Raw genomic sequence first — 18,059 nt, 5'->3', positions numbered from 1 at the left:
GACACAGCGTTTGCCATGCTCTGACAGCGCTTCTCCCTCCCATCCTGCCATGGCATTGGGATGCAGTGTCTGTGTGGGCATGACGTGAATGGGCTTGGGAAACAGAAATAAATCTCCAGCACAACACAGTAGGGATGGGGAAGTAGCTGCTTAAGCTGTCAGTGGTGGCAAAAAGCTGCTGTTTGAGAAGAAGCAAATAAAGGTTGTCAGACTTAACATTTGTCAGTTATAGGAAATTCAAGGAATTCATCCATGTAGGGTGGAAGCTGGCATTCACAAATAAATTCCTTTTAGCGTCTCCAGTGTGGTGAGAAAATTTTATGCAAGATTTCTCACATGAGTGAAGCGAGTAATGTAGGTTGATTAGAAAAGACCTTGATCTATCCATAATACTCAATATTTAGAAAGATTTTACATTTTGTGTAGAATAACATTAAGTTGTTCGTTTTATAGACATCAGTAATAAACCCACCTGTTTTGGGGTGAACATTATGTGGTTATGCAGTATGTGGAGTTTGGACACTGGTATCCAAAAACATCCTAAATTTAATTCTGTTACTTCCATCTAGGAAGAGCTTTCAAGCACTTAGTAAGACTTTGGCAACTCCTCAGGAACTGATTTATGTGGTATTCTGAGAGCAGGGCAAATTTGGTTGATTAGAGGTCACTCTGTTCATTACCGCTGAAGTCACTTCTATTGCATGGGAATAGACCTTAGGCAGTACAAATGTATGTCGTATTTTAAAGATATTCATACTTCAGGGGAAGTTGCCAAGCCATCTTGTAAAAACCTCGTGTTATAAATTCAACAATTTACAGTCCCAATCCTTCAGTGATCATTATCCTGCTATATGCTGCAGCTACCAGTAACGTGGTATACTCAGAGCATCACAATTGCAAAAGAAGCAAGCTCTCTTAAGTGTTTGTTGTGTTTTTCCTCATGTATTTTTGTGTTTGTAGAATTTCAAGTTTTGTGTGTGCTCAAATCATTCTATATGCTGCATTTTTTCATTAAAATAGTATGTTTTTACTTAGATCATGTCTAGACTTTAAAATCTATTCAGCCTAAAGTGCTCTAATGAAATCCAAAAGATCAGTAGTCCATGAAGACTTTTTTTCCCTTGTAGTTCTCAATTTTCCCTAAGATGCAGGAAAGTATTTGAAATGAGGTAGTATTTGAAATGAGGTATTCTGTAGGGTGATGTATTCTAGTTTTCTCCTCCAACAACCTCCACAGACTTCCCTGTATGAGGTCTGGTGACTTTCCAGTTAAACTGTAGAACAATAGAGCAAAGCTGTGTCTCTTGGGAGATGCAATAGTATGCATAAATTAAGATAAACTGGTTGGCTTAGCGTAAAAAAGAGGTGGATAGCCACATTCCTTTTTTCTTCTTCAGTTGTTTTTTTTTTCTCTCTCCTGATTACACAGATAGTGGTTGGTTTTTTTTTTTGTGGGAGCTGTTAGCCTATTTTTTATGATGCAGATTGATGTGTGATGCCCTTGAGTCAGCAGTGATAAGCATGGCAAGGTTTCAAAGTATTTTTTTACTCTTCTGCTGAAAAAAAGAGGAAGAACTCAGGTCCTCCATGTGAAGCAGCAGAAGTTATTTTTATTTAGCTTTCTTACTATTCTCTTTCATGGCTCTTTCCTGTATTTCAGCTCAGCATTGACTTGATGATTTTGGCACTTCAGCTATACTCTTCATCTTGTTTTCCTTCTGATTGAGGAACTTCATTGTTCTTTTAGCTGTTGTCTGGGGGTTTTCCTGATTTTGTAACTTAGATGCCGACCCAAAATACCCTTGGAAAAAATCAGAATTCTCTCATAACTAACTACAGAAGTTTCTCCAGTCAGTTCCCACCTGTCAGTTTTCACTTAGCAAAAATGTTCTTGTTCCAATTTCTCCCCCTTGCTCAGAAAATAGTTCTGCATGAAGAAGTCAGTTAAATGAACATGAAGTAGTACCACTTCTTCTGCCACAACTCTTGCAACACCAGCTTCTCTTGGAACTCGTCAAGCTCAATTCTTGTGACCATGGTCAGAATGGACACTGCTGTTTTGTCAAGAAAAGTACTGAGTTTGACAATTGAACAAAAGTTTAGAAAAAACAGCCTTTGGAAGGTGTCACATGTCATGTATTTGTTAGGAGAGAAGTATTTAAATCACTGTCTTCAAGTGCTGAAGCAATTCAGAAGTTGGTGACTGATGATTAATGTTCCTTCGATAAAGGTGAGGATTTCAGCCCCAGCTGAGTGTGGTGATCTTCTGACACTAGGCAGTCTTCATTTTTCTCTTTTTTACTTACATCAAAGAGAATCTCTTGTATGGATATTGTACCTTTCTAAAGTGGTTAGTAACTTCTAGAGTGCTTCAGTTCTGGTTCAGTGCTGTTCTCTGCAGCTCAAGAGAGGTTTTTTAATCAAGGACAGCAGATTTTGGAGACTATTCCTTCACAATGTTTGACTGTGGGCTTTATGCTTCTGTGGGAATATTTCAAGTATCAGTTTTTTGAGTTCTAATCTTCATAAATTTTGATGTGTTAGAGGAGTCCAGTAAGTGAATACTGAGACCTGACAGGGCAAGCAGAGTAATGAGAACTGATTGTAGTCCAGGAGGGTGGCTCTCAGGGAACTGCAGTACCACAGCAACTTCTTCTTTCTCCTAAGTCCTTAAAGCATCTTAACCATCTGAGAAAGAACATAGCTTGTCTGATTTTTCAGATGACTGATCTTGAAAAACAAAACAAAGCTCGAGATTACTGCACTCCCAGCATCTTTTTTGTTTCTTCTGTTTTGTTATCTTTACTTGGAAATAGTTTTGAAATAAGAGGATGGAAATATTGGCCCACAAAGCCTCTTATTTGCTATTGCAAAAGAATATGAATATATGCTTGTATTTTCAAAGCACTTAAAGTAGCAGACTGTTTTCTAGTAGATACTGCTTTTGGATTAGAACTATAACAGAATTTTTTTCAATGTCAAAACTGATTATCCATTTGGCTGGTTGATAATATAAAATATTTATGAAAGAGCAAATAATAAATTTGTAGTTTCAGCTCTACAGAAACAGAAATTGCAGAAATTAGGTTTAATTTATAAGGAGTAATTATGTATTGAGACATCATGGCATTGGAATCTTTGAAAATTAGAAACCTAGTTGTAGAAATGAAGTAGCTTAAATTTGATTTGTAATTGGGTACTGGATTGCATGACAGATAAAGCACTTGCTCTTTTCAAGACTGAGGCTTGCTACAAAGAGCTAATTGGAGGGATTTTTTTTCAGCAAATTGGTATTTAGCAAAGTTCACTGAGACACTGGAATTTTGCTTCAATCTTTATCTGTTCCTGTACTGCACATTGTTTTATATGGCTTTTAAACATAAATTCATGAACTGGCAGATCTTCATTGATTTTTTCAGCTGGTGGCGTATTTTGCAGCTGCAAGTACAGAGCATTCCTCAGACTAGCATGTGACCTCTGGCCCCCCTCACTTGATCGTAGTGAATTAAAGTGCCCATTAAATTTTCCAGAAGGAAAGGATTTTCATGGTTAAGATACTCAAGAAATACCAGGTGAGAAATAGGAGGGGTAAAGACAAGATTTCAGTGGGGCTTCTTACATCCCACGTTGTTCTTCCTTCTGCTTCTCATCCACATATTTTTTGGTCCTGCTGCCTAAATTCTAGAGTATTTTTCTGTGGAATCAAGAGTGGGGTGGGGTTTTTGTGGAGTTTTTGTCTGTCACTTTTTTTTTGTGAGCCTTAAATAACAGAAGTTTTTCCAATTGATGGCTAAGCTTCTGAAGGCGCTTTACAGGACAGTCCTGAAAAGCTAAGTAAACAAGATTTGTTCCTCATCTGAGACCACTATGGATTTGTGGACCTTTGTGGTTGTTGGATAATATCACTGTCTTGAAAGCAACAGACTGCTGTATCTATATCTGCCTGTCAAGGACCTGTAATTTTTTACTATTCCCCTTTGGATCCACATAGACATAACTTCTGGTACTAAGCAATATAGATTTTTTCACAAACCTTTATACCTTGTACTCCACTGTATAATATGTCTTATGTAAAAGGAAACTTTTTGCCTTCCTGCCTCCTGCAGATGAGTTTTCTTTCAGGAAATACTGTTAGATTCTGGTCCTTGATACAAGGATGTGTAGAAGCTAACAGATCATACATGAGATGCAGCTGGTGTATGTTTCATTCCTAAGATTGGTTTTAATTGTTCTCTGGAGAAATAAAAGGCCTGGGTCGTAGCCTTCAAAAGTGTCTGGCTTTGGCTGTGAGGGTTGAGTAGAATTCCTTCTGCCAACAGACTGTCACCATCTTGTTGTGATGGCTCTTTACTTTTGGGAAAACAGTGCAGGCCATTGCCCTGCCTGTTTGAAGGCACAAGGCAGTGAAGTTTAGTCTGGAGGGAGCCTATCCTTAGGTTTTCTTGGGCCATTCATCTCCTTGCTAAGGCTCAGGAGTGCTTCACCCAGGAGTTTGTTTTTTCCCTTCATCAGTTGGAAGCCAACACTGATAGCTGTATTCCTGCTCATATGGGAAGCCTGGGAGTCTATAAGTAATGGATTGGTTTCCCCTCTGAGGGTAACTGGTGAAGGTCTTCAGCCAGCCCTTTAAAATTGGAGATACCACACTGCATCTTTCAAAATTTCCAAAATAAATATTCCCAGTCCTACCATTTTTTTCTTATTTTACTTTAGTTAGACAGTGCATCTCAAGTGGTTTCATATGGACTTGGTAATTATGTTGGGAATATGAGTGGATGTGTGAAACAGATTGCTCTGCAGTGCCACATGCAACAAACATTCACAGATTTTGCTAGAGGCATTAAGAATTAATTGTAAAAATTATGCCTCATTACTAACAGGCTCAGTCTTTTTTGAAAAGAGAATATGGCTTCAAAGAAGAATGTAACACCACACTACATGTCCTGCAGTTCCTATATAGCAGAAATGTCCACTGTGTGTTCTTCCTTTTTGTTAACTGTTGTGCCTTCCTGGTAAGATACAGTAAACACTAACAGGACACGAATGTTTTAAGGCACGCAAGAGACCTCTGAAAGAACTGTAAGTAACACATTTTCAGTTTTTTGTGTGTCTCCATAGTAGTGATTTTCCCAAGTAGTGGCAGCACAGTTAGATAAGCTGCTAAAAATTTCCTGACTACAGAAATCCCTTTCTGACTAAAAAAATGCCTACCAATCCCTTTCTGTTCATGTGCAGAGCAGATTACCAGGGGTTGTCCTAGACATCTTTGCTTTGCTTTTCCTAAGAGCAAGCTCACTGTACTTTCAGGGAAGAGTTTTGTCATCTGGGATGTGTGGCTTGATGTGCATTTGAAGAACTTAGTGAAGTGAGGGCTGACTTTCATTTTCAGCAGTTGAAAGTCTTATTTATTTAGTCAAGTGATAGGTTTTCATTTTCTGGACAGTAACAACCTTATTTGTCATTTATTTCTTTTGTGTTCTTTTTTCCTCTAATGTTGTTGAAAATAAAACATTGTAAATGTATCTGGCACTTCCCATATTGTTATGCAGACACTTCCCACTCAGAGTATTTCCGTTCTTACTATCCTCTGAGGATATTCTTAGTCCTGAGTACAAATCCAAGGATATGGATCCCTGTGGTTGAAGGAAGTAATCTATGGCAAATTATTCCAACACAAAGTATAGTTTTTTATTATGGGATTTGTATCCTCTTGTCCTCTCTAAAGGACATCAAGATAACACAGCTTATTAACAAAAGAATGTTGTATTTCATTTTGACTTATTTTTTGTTGCTCTATTTTCCTATTCCAGATGTTTCTTCCTACCATATATTAAATTGTTTGATCTATTTACCACACAAGACCTATCTAAGGCACTTTGAATATGTAGTAAATACAAAGGGTTACCTCTCATTTAACTTGCACTCAAGGAAGCTGTAACTTTTCAGCATGCCCTTTGTGTGTTTACTAAATGCCTGTCTTGCTATTTAAGGAACCGACTATTCTCTGAAAAATACACAGGAGTGATAAAAGTTCTGTTTTGCGTATGCACAGTGGCTCTGCTATCTTGGCCAAGCAAAATAATTAAATATTGAATGCAGAATGAGATGCTTAAATAGTCTCCTTTCTATCCCCTGAGGACATGATCTTGTAGGTGTGCTCACACATACAGGAAAAATAAAGCACAGCAATCACACATCCGTTCATTCCAGTAACAGTCTTGGTATCCTCTGCTGACAGAGCAGAAGACCCAAATTTTGGCCTTTTTCCAATCTGCTGAAGTAATAGTTTAAAAACACTCTACAACTCCATTATCTAATTTTGAATTTCTGCATCTATTTCTGCAGCATGTGCAATGAAGTGGCAGGTTTCCATCTTATTTCCGATTCCTATCTTATTCTAAAATACTAGTGACTGTTTTATGGCCTGGAAGAGGTAATGCTCACACTGAGGACCATTTCAAGGTGGCTGCTTGCCTACTTCTCTGCCAAAAATAGTGCAATCACTATTCCCTTCTCCATTGCAGGGATGATGAAAGCCAGTGTAACTTTTATTAAAAAATCCTGATCCACATTCTAAGGGTAGTGATACCTTCCCTTTCATCTCTGTATAGTGCACACTTAGAACACTTAAGATGACATGATAAGCAAGCCTCCACCTCCTTACTTATTTTGAACTTATTTTTTCTTTTTTTTTAAGAAAGGGTTTGTCTGCAGGATACTTAAATCTTGTATTTTTCTTTGCAGAAAATATTTCTCCTCTTTTTCTAAGTAGAAGATGAATTTGACACTTCTAGCTTACCTTTATTATTAGATTTATTTTAGTACATTGACCTCAAATAGAAATCATTGGTCCTCTCTATCTTACTAAATGCCATAGTGGGTTGTATTAGCAATAAGTTTTTTGTCATCCCTTAACCAGACAAACAACTTATTCTCATGCAGTCTCTGAAAGTCTGTCTTTATATGTGTCTTTCTTCACATTTTACTTATATTTTTAAAATTATTTTTCTTTTATTTATGCCTTTCTCCATATTGTTCTTTATTTGTTTGTTAATATAGAACATTCCTGGAGCATTGATGCTTCCAACAACACCAATTGTTTTCTAGATTTCAATGCAAACTTGATTTGGTTAGAGCTTTATGCTTTACTCGAGTTCCTCCATCTTTTATTGTTTTTAAGAACTGGTAATGGGTAAATCCAGCTTCCTTTCGGAGGAAAGGTTATTAAAAGTTGTGATGGGGTTGGATCCCATGGCAGTTTGTGCTTACTCTTCAGTACTTTGCTCACAGCCTTTCTACACTGATGTCTGCTGGGCATTCTTAAAATCAAACAACCAATGAATACACAAGTTTGCATTTTTAGATTTCATTAATTAATTTTGCTTGATTATGGATTCCCAAGCCTCATGTAAGATTCCTCTGTAGACTGCGAGAAGAATCTCTCCGTTACCTGACCACCCTTTGAGGTTTGTTTGGCGTTCTGTTTAATGGCACAGGTGATCCCTGGTGGATTCCATTATGAGGGACTAGAGTGCAGCATTAAATGGTAATATCTCCAAAACTGGGGATCATGCATGGCTTTAGTAGTCACTTATGCTTTAAAAGCTCACTTTGGTTTTCATGACTTTTGTACTGTTTCAGTTTCTTTTTCCCATCCTTTCACATGCAGGAAATTGTGTCTTGTTTATTGAACTGTACATACTGCTCTAATGAAATAATGCCTTGCACTGGCAAAGGGTTTTTTCTGGATTCATGGATACATGTGTTAAAAGTGTTGTTTGACTTGACTTTTAAACAGAACTTTCCTCAAAATACTCAGTTCCACCAAAATCAGATGTTCTTTAAAAAATAAGCCAGCCAGTAATGGCTAAGAGCTCTAGTTTTGAGTGCTCATTACTACATTACAGATGACTGACCTGAGCAGTGCCTTTTGCCTGTCTAATTGAGCACATTTCTTTCCTCTTGCAGTTACTCTTTTTTTCCCCAAGTTTCCTAGAACACACAGTAATAGCAATGCCAAGACTGACCAAGGTTGTTAGGCTGCCACTTTATCACCAATAGTGGACAGTAAGAGGGAGAATATAGAGATGGGGCTGCCATGCAGATGCTGCTTTGGTATTGCTAGTATGTTGCCAAGGGTGGTGTCCCCTCATTTATTAGCCCTTGATGGCCTGTTCTTACATCAATTTACCCAATTACTTTTGAACTTGTGACAATATTTACTACCCTGACATTTAGTGCTAAGCTTTTCTAGACCTTAAAAGTGATGTATTGTGTAGTGTATGTTCTGATACAAATGGCATTATTTCTTCTAATGGTGTGCCCATTCCTTTGAACATATTGATCAGTCCAATTCTATGCACTTTTTTTAGCACTCATAATTTAAAAGCAATATCTTTATGATACCCTTCATTAGTCACTGAGGCTGCAATATCTTTATTTCATTTTAGATAGTGCAGCAGCTCATTCTGTACCTTGTGCTGTTTAGTCACCCTTCTCTCTCTTTTCCGGGTCTGTCCTATCTCTTTGATAAAAGGGGCAAATGCACATGGTGTTGAAGTGATACTAATGATTGAATGCAGCCTCAGTAATTAATTTATAATTTATTATCAGCTTTTCTAACATTTGACCTGATTTTTTTGACTGCTAATGGGTTCAGTGCTGACATCAGAAGGACAAAATTTTCAAGTTGTGTCTGAACAATAATAGTAAAAATTTGGAGCATGACACTGTACCCATCTTAAATTCAGAGGCCCACCCTTCTTGTATTGTTTTTCTGCTCTGACGTTGGCTTTGTGACTCATGGCCTATAAGCTGCTTAACCCCTTTCTCCTGCTTCATCATTCAAGGGACAAATCTCTCCTGATGTCATCTTTCTTAGTACTGAAAACAGTACTGTGAAAATTCTGGTGTTATTCCTATTTTAAAATAAGCGAAGAAAAAGTCAAGCTAATTAAATTACTACAAGATGACAATATTTGGAAAGCTTTTGTTTTATTTTTACTCAAAGGCTAATGTTTTCTTAGAGATCTGATTTTGAGCTGCTCTGTGGGCAATCTCTTTCTCTGTCAAAGCAGAGCAGAGCACAGCGTGTTAATTAGGCCTATTATAAAAGAGGCTTGCCCTGGGTTGATTGTGAAACAGAAAATCAAGAGGCAGCAGAGCATGACGTATTTGGAACTGACACTATTGCCTGCAGCAGGGACTGCATTCATACATCATATGTTTGCAAAGATGCAGCAAATGGGGGCTGAAGAATGGCTCCAGTTTTAAAATATTTAGCGAAAGGGTATGTGGCCCTGTTGCAAAAACAGAGTGCCTCACTCGTGCTTGGCAGTATATGTGGCCACAAGACTCTGTCTTCTATAGGTTTTAATTAAAAATACAAAATTAGTGCTTCCTTTGTGTGTTGTTTTTGGGGTTTTTTTTTGAACAGTGGTGTTCATAGCAGCTGAGAGTCTTTAATATGATAATGAGATCCTGAAGTCTTTAATCTGATCATGGCTATGGGTGAATAACATACTGAGGCATCAAAAAAAAAGTCCTCACTAATTACTATGCATGTTTTAGAAATTATGTAAAATTGACAACTTTTGGATCTTACTTTTAATTTATTTGGAGGTTTAAAAGCATGAAATGAGAAAGAAAAATGTAATGCCAGGTGTATGTGGTACTGTAGTCGTGGTCTTAACATTGGTCTTAAACTTTAGTAAGTAGCGGGGTAATAATATCTTATTTTACTTTGAGTTTCTTAAGCTGATGATCCCATGTCTTTTAAACTTTATTGCTATGAAAGAAAAAATAGGTTAGTCAGAATACATAGGTATTTTCTTGGGGTTTTTGCAGGGGAGACTTGGATACACTGTAGTAAATTTTGAGCATTTGTGCATGATATGAATAAAACAGATTTATAATGTAGTTACTCCATGTAACTGGTATTTATCTTTCACATTGCTTAAAACTGAGGCAGGGTTAAGATGGCTACTTCAAGATGAGTGTTTAACAAAACACATTCATCTTCTCAGGAAGATGAAATATCTTACTGAAACAGATCCAAAACAAAATAAGAAATGAGATTTGGAGGCATCTCTTGGGTCACTGGAAACTTTATCCCATGCAAGAAGGAGGCCTCCCTTGTATTTCTGGGATTTCTGTATGGTTTCTCTCCTGAACACATTTTTCTTTTCAGCTACTTCCTTTTAATTGATCATTCATTATCATCTCTCTCATATTTGCAGTGGTAGATCTCTTTGAGAAAAGAAACAAAAGGACTGTAGTTTTGGAAGGGTTTCCTGTTGCTGCTGTGGCTGCCAGCACAACCCTCTTTCCGTCAACAAAGGCAGAGCATCAGTCATGTGTCTTGGTCCAAAGTAAAACAAGATTGTACAGAAGAAAAATACTTCTGTGGGCCTCTAAAATGACTGAAATTCACTAAATCCTTAAATAATGAATGCAGAAAATGAGAAGTTAGATACAGGAGAGTATAGATTGAGAGTATATATAGACAGCTTTTGTCAGAGCCCAGAAGGAAGGAGGGTCTGCATCTGGCACAGTCATAGCTGTAAAACTGGTGAAGGTGTTGATTTTTTATTTTTCCTCAAGGGGCTGTTGGGGGGGTTTTTTACACCAAGTTTATAGGCTCCTTTGGGGTAGGAATTACTAATACAGTGACAGTGAGAATTACAGTGGGGAAGACCTTGACACTTGATGCAAGTAAATAAGAACTTTTCATCATTTTCTTACAAATTATTCTTCTGTATGTGTCTCTTTAATTTGCTGTAAAGTGAGAAGATATTTTTTATATAATGGATACACTATATTAATAGTTTGCCTTATTTTAGAATAAATGTGCATGTTCTTTGTGATGTTTTAAATATACTTTGCAATGGAAGTAATGTTTTTCATAGCCAGTTAAGTTGAACTGAGGATATTAAATCAATTGCAAAAAAATTTATTGCTGTTCAGTACTGCCTATTTAATGGGCCATTAGGCCTGGCTATTCTTTGTTTGAATATTGTATAATATTAAAAGAAAGCAAAGGAGTATTAGACTCAGTTGGGTCATTATCTTGCTACAGATATATATGAAGTTTAAGGTGATACCTTGATCCTGTGAAACTACCTGCCCTCATATCCTTTTTTTTCATTATATTAAGGTTGTAACTGGAGATGGCTAGCCTTAGATAGTTGTAAGAAATAGATCTGTATTAGTGATGAACAAATAGATTTGTGGAAAGCAATTTAAATGTTCTGAAATCACACATGATCATTAAATGTTAAGCCAGGAATAAGCTGGCTTAGGTTAAAAATTCTCAAAAATGCCTCAATATCCCATGATATTTAGGCTTGTGAAAGACTGCAGTTTTCAAAAGACAGGATGCTCAGCAGTTTGTGGAACTCAAAGACTCTTAACAAAACTTCAGTCATATTCCTTTTCCTTCCACCCAAATTGTTACTAGCATAGAAGGGAGATTTAGTTTAATGAAATCTCTATTTTTTTACCTATTTAGCCTTCATTCAGCATCTTTCTAAGTTGCAAATATTGTGGCAAGAGACTAGCTGAATTCCCCTAAACCATGAAATGTTTTCCAGATGTTTGTCATCCCTACCTATCTTGGCAAATGGCAGTGACCTTACTGAGGTTTCTGCTTTTCAAAGTACAACAGAATAAATTTAGACCTGAGGTACTTTTTTAATGTGAATTGTGAGTAAATAGGTATGCTGCCTGTTGCCCCTGAACTTCCTTGCTAATTATCAGGGACAGTAAGAACACTGACCCATTTTTTTGATATGTCCATTCATAATTGTTTAATTAATAAAACAAGGTTAATAGAATAAAGATGCTACTGTTAACAGTTATGTGTGGTACCACTGGTATTCCAGCCTTTAAGGGCACTGCTGTCATCATCTGGCCACCGGCCCGTGGTGCTGTTGCCTGCTGTTCTCTGTCACCTCCTGCCCTGCTCTGTCACCCTGGGCTGTCACAGCTGCCTCCAGGCCCCAGCAAGGGGCTGGGATGGTGTCCTGCAGCCGCCTGCTCCTGCCCCAGGTTCAGCTGCAGGTTTTAGCCCGTGCTCTGCTTCATGCTCTGCTGGCTGAGCTGCTTAACTGCTGGTGTAGCCAGCAGGTGAGACCTTGATGTGCATTCACTCAGTGTGGTTTGAGAATCCCATGGCAGGCTGTGGGGAAGCAGCTTGGGCCAGGTGGTGCAGAAGCCAGTTCCCAGTTCCCAGCTCTGGTTTTGGAGCCTTCTCTGGAACACCACCTTGTCACCAGGCAGACCTATCCTGACAGCCCTGGTGACAAGGTGGACAAGGAAGCAGGATAAAACCTGAGTGCAAATCCCTGCCTTGAGTATAGAAATGAAATAATTTAATCTTTTCTTTTGGTGTAAGTATGTGTCACAGAGTAATCATTTGAAGAAGTGCTCAGGAAACCTAGCAGGAGTTCAGATGGGCTCTCTGGGGCAGCAGTTCTGTTTGAGAGTCAGCAAGGGAGAGTTTCTGTGGTGCTGGGATCTGAACATTCCTCAGCCCTTCGCTGACCCACAGAATCAGGGAGCTCCAAAAGCACAAAAATGGACAGATGTGACAGCACAGCTGGTGGGAGCCTGACAGCCAGGACACTCTGAGTGTACTCAGTGTGGGAGACTGAGAGCCCCAAATGGAGCTCTGGGTAAAAGGTATCTGTCATTATCTAGTAACTGTTTTGTCCTTGGGATAACAGCCACTCATGGATAAATATCCATCTGTCATTTTTACAAAGCCAAGAATGTTAATCTCCCATTTTTGTTCTTAGGAATGCTGTGTATTTGCAGTTTGGTGTGCTTACATGCATGCCCATATAAATCAAACACTGTTAGAGCCTTCTTGCACAACTGAAGTACCCATATAAAAAGATTCTGACCTATTAAATATGTCCTAATAGTGTTCAAATTATAGGTCTGGTATAAGCAGAAGTATCTGTTTCTATTTCATGGTGTGTTGGATTTTTTTTCCTATAAGAAAAGCTATCATATTTAATTCAGGTAAAGTGTTATGATACACCTTCATTGCTCAATTGAGTCAGACAAAAAAAGCTGGATATGTTCCCAAGGGAGGGCATACTTTGAAGAATACAGTGGTTTACTTTTAACACATGTTCTTCACTGAAGTATATATTTGCTTGAAATCCAGATTGTTGGCATCTTAATTGGCCAGATACCTGTATGTGGGGACAGTAGTCCAAAAGTTCCATTGCTTTTATTTGATGGAGATAGACATTTTAATTTGCAGGTTTGTATTTTATGTTTTAATTCATGTTTGTAGTATTTCAATTCAGTTTCCTTAAAGGACCTTGTTACAGGATCAAAACTTTTTTTTTCATTTAAAACTGTGTAATTTATATTTAGATTTCTGAAATACATAATGATATGTATCATTATGAAGGAAAAATCTTAATTCAGAAATCCTGACTAAATGTGCTGCAAACACTAAAAGCAGCAAGGACGGTGATGGAGTTTAAGTGGCACAGCCTGAACTGAAGTTCTACTTGGATGTGTTAAACCTCTCTCAGTCCAGAAAATTGCTGTTGGGACATCTGTAGCTGCAGCTGTCACACCAGAAAGAGGTGGACAGGTTAGCTAAGAGTAGATCTGGGCCAGGGGTGTAATTTACAAAAGAGTATCCTGTTGTCCTAGTGGCTTAAACATAGTGTCTTAAAAATTACCTAGAGCTCAACAAACTGCTCAAGTCTTCTTCACCTCTTTCAGAAAGCAGAGCTGTATCTGCTCTGAGCATACACTGTAATCAGTTTGGCATTCTTTCAACTGAAATCAGGCACAAGGAATAGGTGAACTGCCAGATAAAGATAACAAACAGTAATTTGACAATTCTGGGTTCTTTCCAGCAAGTTTTTCTGATACTTATCTAGGTATCCAGTCTTGATGAACATTTTGGGGCTTTAGATTGGGGATGGAAGGGAGTTGAGGCATTTTGGGCAGAAAAATACACTTGCATGAGTCACAATTCTTAGTAAATATAATAAAGGAGAAAAATAGGATAAAACACATAATGGTACCAAAAATTGAGTTTCACAGAGTCTGGCATTAAGGTAAAAGAAATTAGTAGTTGTTCCCTAAAAGGTTGTTTAAATTGAAGCCAAGCGAATGCATTTCATTTGTTTCACATGGGAATTATAGCAAAGCAGTGCAAGTGAGTTGGATCTGCTAAAACCAGGAATCTCTCCCATCTCTCTGGAAAACATTCCCACTTGAAAGTTATGTCGGTTCAGTTCCCTTCATGATGGTAATTTTGAACTTAACTATCCATTTAGCAAAGGAAAGGGCAAGCCAGCATTGAAGGATTTGGAATTATGTATTCTAGTCTCATGAAAATTTCATGGTTAAGATAAATAAATAAAAGGTTTCCAGAGTGAAATGCTGTGGTTATCTAAGAGGTCACATCTCTCCCTCACTCACCATCCTCATAATAAACAGCTATTGATTAAATTGAGGAGCCACTTGGTCTTTAGCACTACAGGTGGGAGGTGGTTTCTGGCCAGGGCTAGGTAGGATATATTTTATGCTTGCCCTTTTTTCACCACCTTCCTTTTCTTTTTTTCTTTTTGTTTTTTTTTATATGTGTGTGTATTTTTGTTTCTGTTTTTATTTTTTTTTTAATCCACACATCATCAGATCCATATGTGTTTATTTTTACATATTGTGGGGGTTTTTTTGTGGGCAATCATTCTTCACTAGTAACTGAGCATAAAAAATGGAAGCATATATATATATATAAATATATATGTAAAGGTAAGAATTGGCAGGTAATTAAAACTGGTTTTCTTAACGTCAGTGTTTAAACTCAGTTTGCTTTAGATATATGGATTATTTTGACATGGGTTATTTTTAGAGCCATGACACCAGGCCTGGCAGATTAATATTTTGTTTTGGTAAATTTTCTTCCTATTCAATAGCACTTCACCCAGTTAAGAGTTTGTACCATTGTAATAGATTCAAAAGACAAGTAGCAAGCTATTGATCAAAGAAGTCTTGGCAGAGATAAATCCAGCCTTAAACCTGCATAAACTGGCTTGTTGAATTTAGCTTGGCTATTTATACTGTCCCATCCTGCTGTATTTAGAGCTAAGGGTTTGGTGACAGGAGTTGAAAGTCTGTGATCTGCTTTAGCTTGGAGGATGAGATGTGCTAAATGAAACATTAAAGAGTTCTTCTGTGCTTTGTTCTGTTCTAATGCAAGTTGTCAGGGGCTTTTTGTTGTCTGGCGTTTTTTGCTGGAAAAAGAATAAATTTATTTTATCATAAACTCAGTCATTTGTGAATACTTTAAACTGGAGCAAATATTTTCTGCAGTTAGGTTAAAAATAGCATGTCCTAGGGGCAGAGGAAGCAGCTGTGTTAAAGTATCTGCCTATTGCTACATTTTCAGGATTTCTATTAATGATACAAAGTCAGTTGAAATGACATCCATTGCATATTTGTGCAAACAAGTGGAGAAGAAAAATAAACAATGTGGTGCTAGGGAATCCATTAGAATTGTGTATCTCTGCCTGTCTTCCCTAATCAGAGGAGCTGATGTCTATATTCTACTCACAGTTTCTTCTGTAACACATATATCACACTGAAAAGCACTAAGACAGTGAGGTTTGCCTGCCTAATATATGTTGCTGTTTTGTGGTTTACATATATGCAGATAAAATTTGCATTCTCTGCAAGATACATAATGGTTTCTAAAACAATCCTTTCTTCATGAAAAGAAGCAAAACTGGACTTCTACTTAGTAGATAACTTCATTCATTTAAGAACCATAAATATTTTTGCAATAATGCAGAGAAATTTTCCCAAAGGAGAAGATGACTGTAAATAAAGTGATGTGAAAGTCTTTATACATGCTTATGCACTTAGATTCAGCAGATGTTATTCTGCTATGCCATAGGTTACAATTTTTCCTCCAGAGAATTTTGTTTACTGTTACTGTTAGCATACAATTTGAGCCAGGACTGTATGTTAAGGTACTGGAAATTAATAAAATTAATATAGCATGTGGTAATCCTGTTCCTTACCTCGTTAGCACTTTTGTCCTCTTGTGTCTTTTGTTAACCTATGTTTTCCAGGTATTTTGTAATTTTCTTTCAGGTCCATTACAACACAAATTAAAAATGACAATTACAAAATACTGGATTTTATCATTACATTTCATTAATATTTTAATAATTACTAAAATGTAGCTTTTGTGTTTGAAACATCCACACTAGGAGTGAGAGGGTCTCCAGTGTTAGTAATTCTGGTAAACTGCTTGTCTCTTGCAGTTTTGGATATGGCTCGCCACGTTCCCCTGTACCGAGCTCTGCTGGAGCTGCTCCGTGCTATTGCCTCTTGCACATCCATGGTGCCGTTGCTGCTTCCTCTGTCAGGAGAAAGCAGCGAAGAGGAGGAGGAGCAGTTGGAGTCCCAGGCTTCTGTTGGGACCTTGTTGGCTAAAATGAAGACCTGTGTAGATACCTACACCAACAGACTGAGGTAAGCTCTTGTATCAGCCCTGCCCTTCATTTGAGCTGTACTGTGTGGTTGTGCTTTAGGAGTGGTACTCCCCAGTTTAGTGCTCCCACTGAGACACTCCAAACCATGCTGCCCCTTGCTGGCTCCTGCCTTCCCTTCCCACTGTGGTGGGCTGGAGGGACAACTGGAGGCATAAAAGCTAAAAAATCACAGGTTGAGATAAGAACAATTTGCTGGAAGCAGCAATGAGGTAAGAAAACAGCAGCAGCAATATTATTAACAAAAGTGTACAAAAGAGAGAGTGATTCACATGCAGAAATGCTCATCATGGAGCTCAACCCAACTTCAGCTACACCACCCTGACCTCTCCCTCCAGCTGGGAGCAGGCATTATCCAGCTGCTCCCTCCAGTGTGGCACTGGCACCACCCAACTGCTCCCTCCACCACACTTACTTGACCAGAAGGAAACCCTTCCCAGAGGAGAGTCCCTTTCCCCTGCCCCAGCAATGGTCTGAGGTGGGGTACATTCACCTCTGGGTCCTGGCCATGCCCTCTCCTGGATACTGCAAAAATTAACCCTGTTCTGGCTGAAGCAGGATAAGCTTTTGCTTATTATTGACATAGAAGTTAAAGGAGATTAAATTCTGTATATTTCTCTGAATGGATGTTGCCATCCAGAGTGAGAATATACCATCTGTTTGATCTAGATTTGTATTTGTATGCATCTGTCTGGTTTACTGTACTATTTACAGGGAATGGTTTTGGTATGACAGACGTAACCTGGTAGATTTGCATCCTCTTGTCATTTCATTAGTAATTATCAATGTTGCAATATAAATTTTCATTTATTTATTTTAATAATTTTCTGTTTCCACTTGGTTTCTTGATTCTGTTTACTTGCTTCCAATTTAAAAACAGCTTCTTAAGAAATAATAACCTGTATTTCTCTGCAAAATTTAGTGCTGCCCCTAAGCATATGCTGAAACTTCATAGGAAGAAGGTAAATAAAATGGAGGAAAGTTAAATAAAAGAAGGTAAATAAAATGTCAGGAAAAGGTGTGTGGAGAATGTTCTTTTTCCCACTATTAACTCAGAATATTTACCAACCATTACCCAAGAGACTTTTCAAGAAGGAATCTCATTATTGGGAACTCTTTCTAGTAGCTCCTGATGAACTGGACTTTATCCATCAATTTCTCCAATCCCTCTTGACTGATACTGCAAGTCTTGCTTATCAAGCATGTAAGGTACCTGTAGTGGGATTTTTTTTTTTGCTAGTGTAATGCAAAAGAAACAGAACTGGGAAGGACAAAAGCCAGTTCTTTATGTTGGATACCCACCTAAAAAAGTCAGCTTGTGCCTGCTGGCAATATTATCTATATATCCCATAGTATATGTAATCTTCTTAGAATAGGAAAGAAACTTGCCTTTTGTGTAATCCATTTCCGATACCCGTGTATGTGATTCTCCACCAGAATTGCTGACTGTTTTTTCTTTGTTCATCTGGTCATCCATTAGCCTGGGATATAATGGCCATGGAAACCTCTATCTTCTCATCTCAC

At 37.9% G+C, this 18,059-nt stretch overlaps 1 protein-coding gene across 3 annotated transcripts in view; it reads left to right on the top strand.

Annotated features, from left to right (window-relative positions):
• The window catches only part of BIRC6 (baculoviral IAP repeat containing 6), a 175,687-nt gene that overhangs the window by 136,941 nt on the left and 20,687 nt on the right, over nucleotides 1-18,059 (top strand). For all 3 annotated transcript variants that reach the window (XM_064708739.1, XM_064708740.1, XM_064708738.1), the window contains exon 66: nucleotides 16,308-16,518. In XM_064708739.1, the coding sequence (XP_064564809.1) occupies nucleotides 16,308-16,518 (211 nt within the window). The remainder of the gene's footprint in view (nucleotides 1-16,307; nucleotides 16,519-18,059) is intronic.

Source organism: Zonotrichia leucophrys, chromosome 3 (assembly GCF_028769735.1).
Source record: "Zonotrichia leucophrys gambelii isolate GWCS_2022_RI chromosome 3, RI_Zleu_2.0, whole genome shotgun sequence".
Taxonomy (NCBI): domain Eukaryota; kingdom Metazoa; phylum Chordata; class Aves; order Passeriformes; family Passerellidae; genus Zonotrichia; species Zonotrichia leucophrys.
The sequence above is the reverse complement of the archived record's forward strand: the minus strand, read 5'-3'. Positions and strand labels throughout refer to the sequence as shown.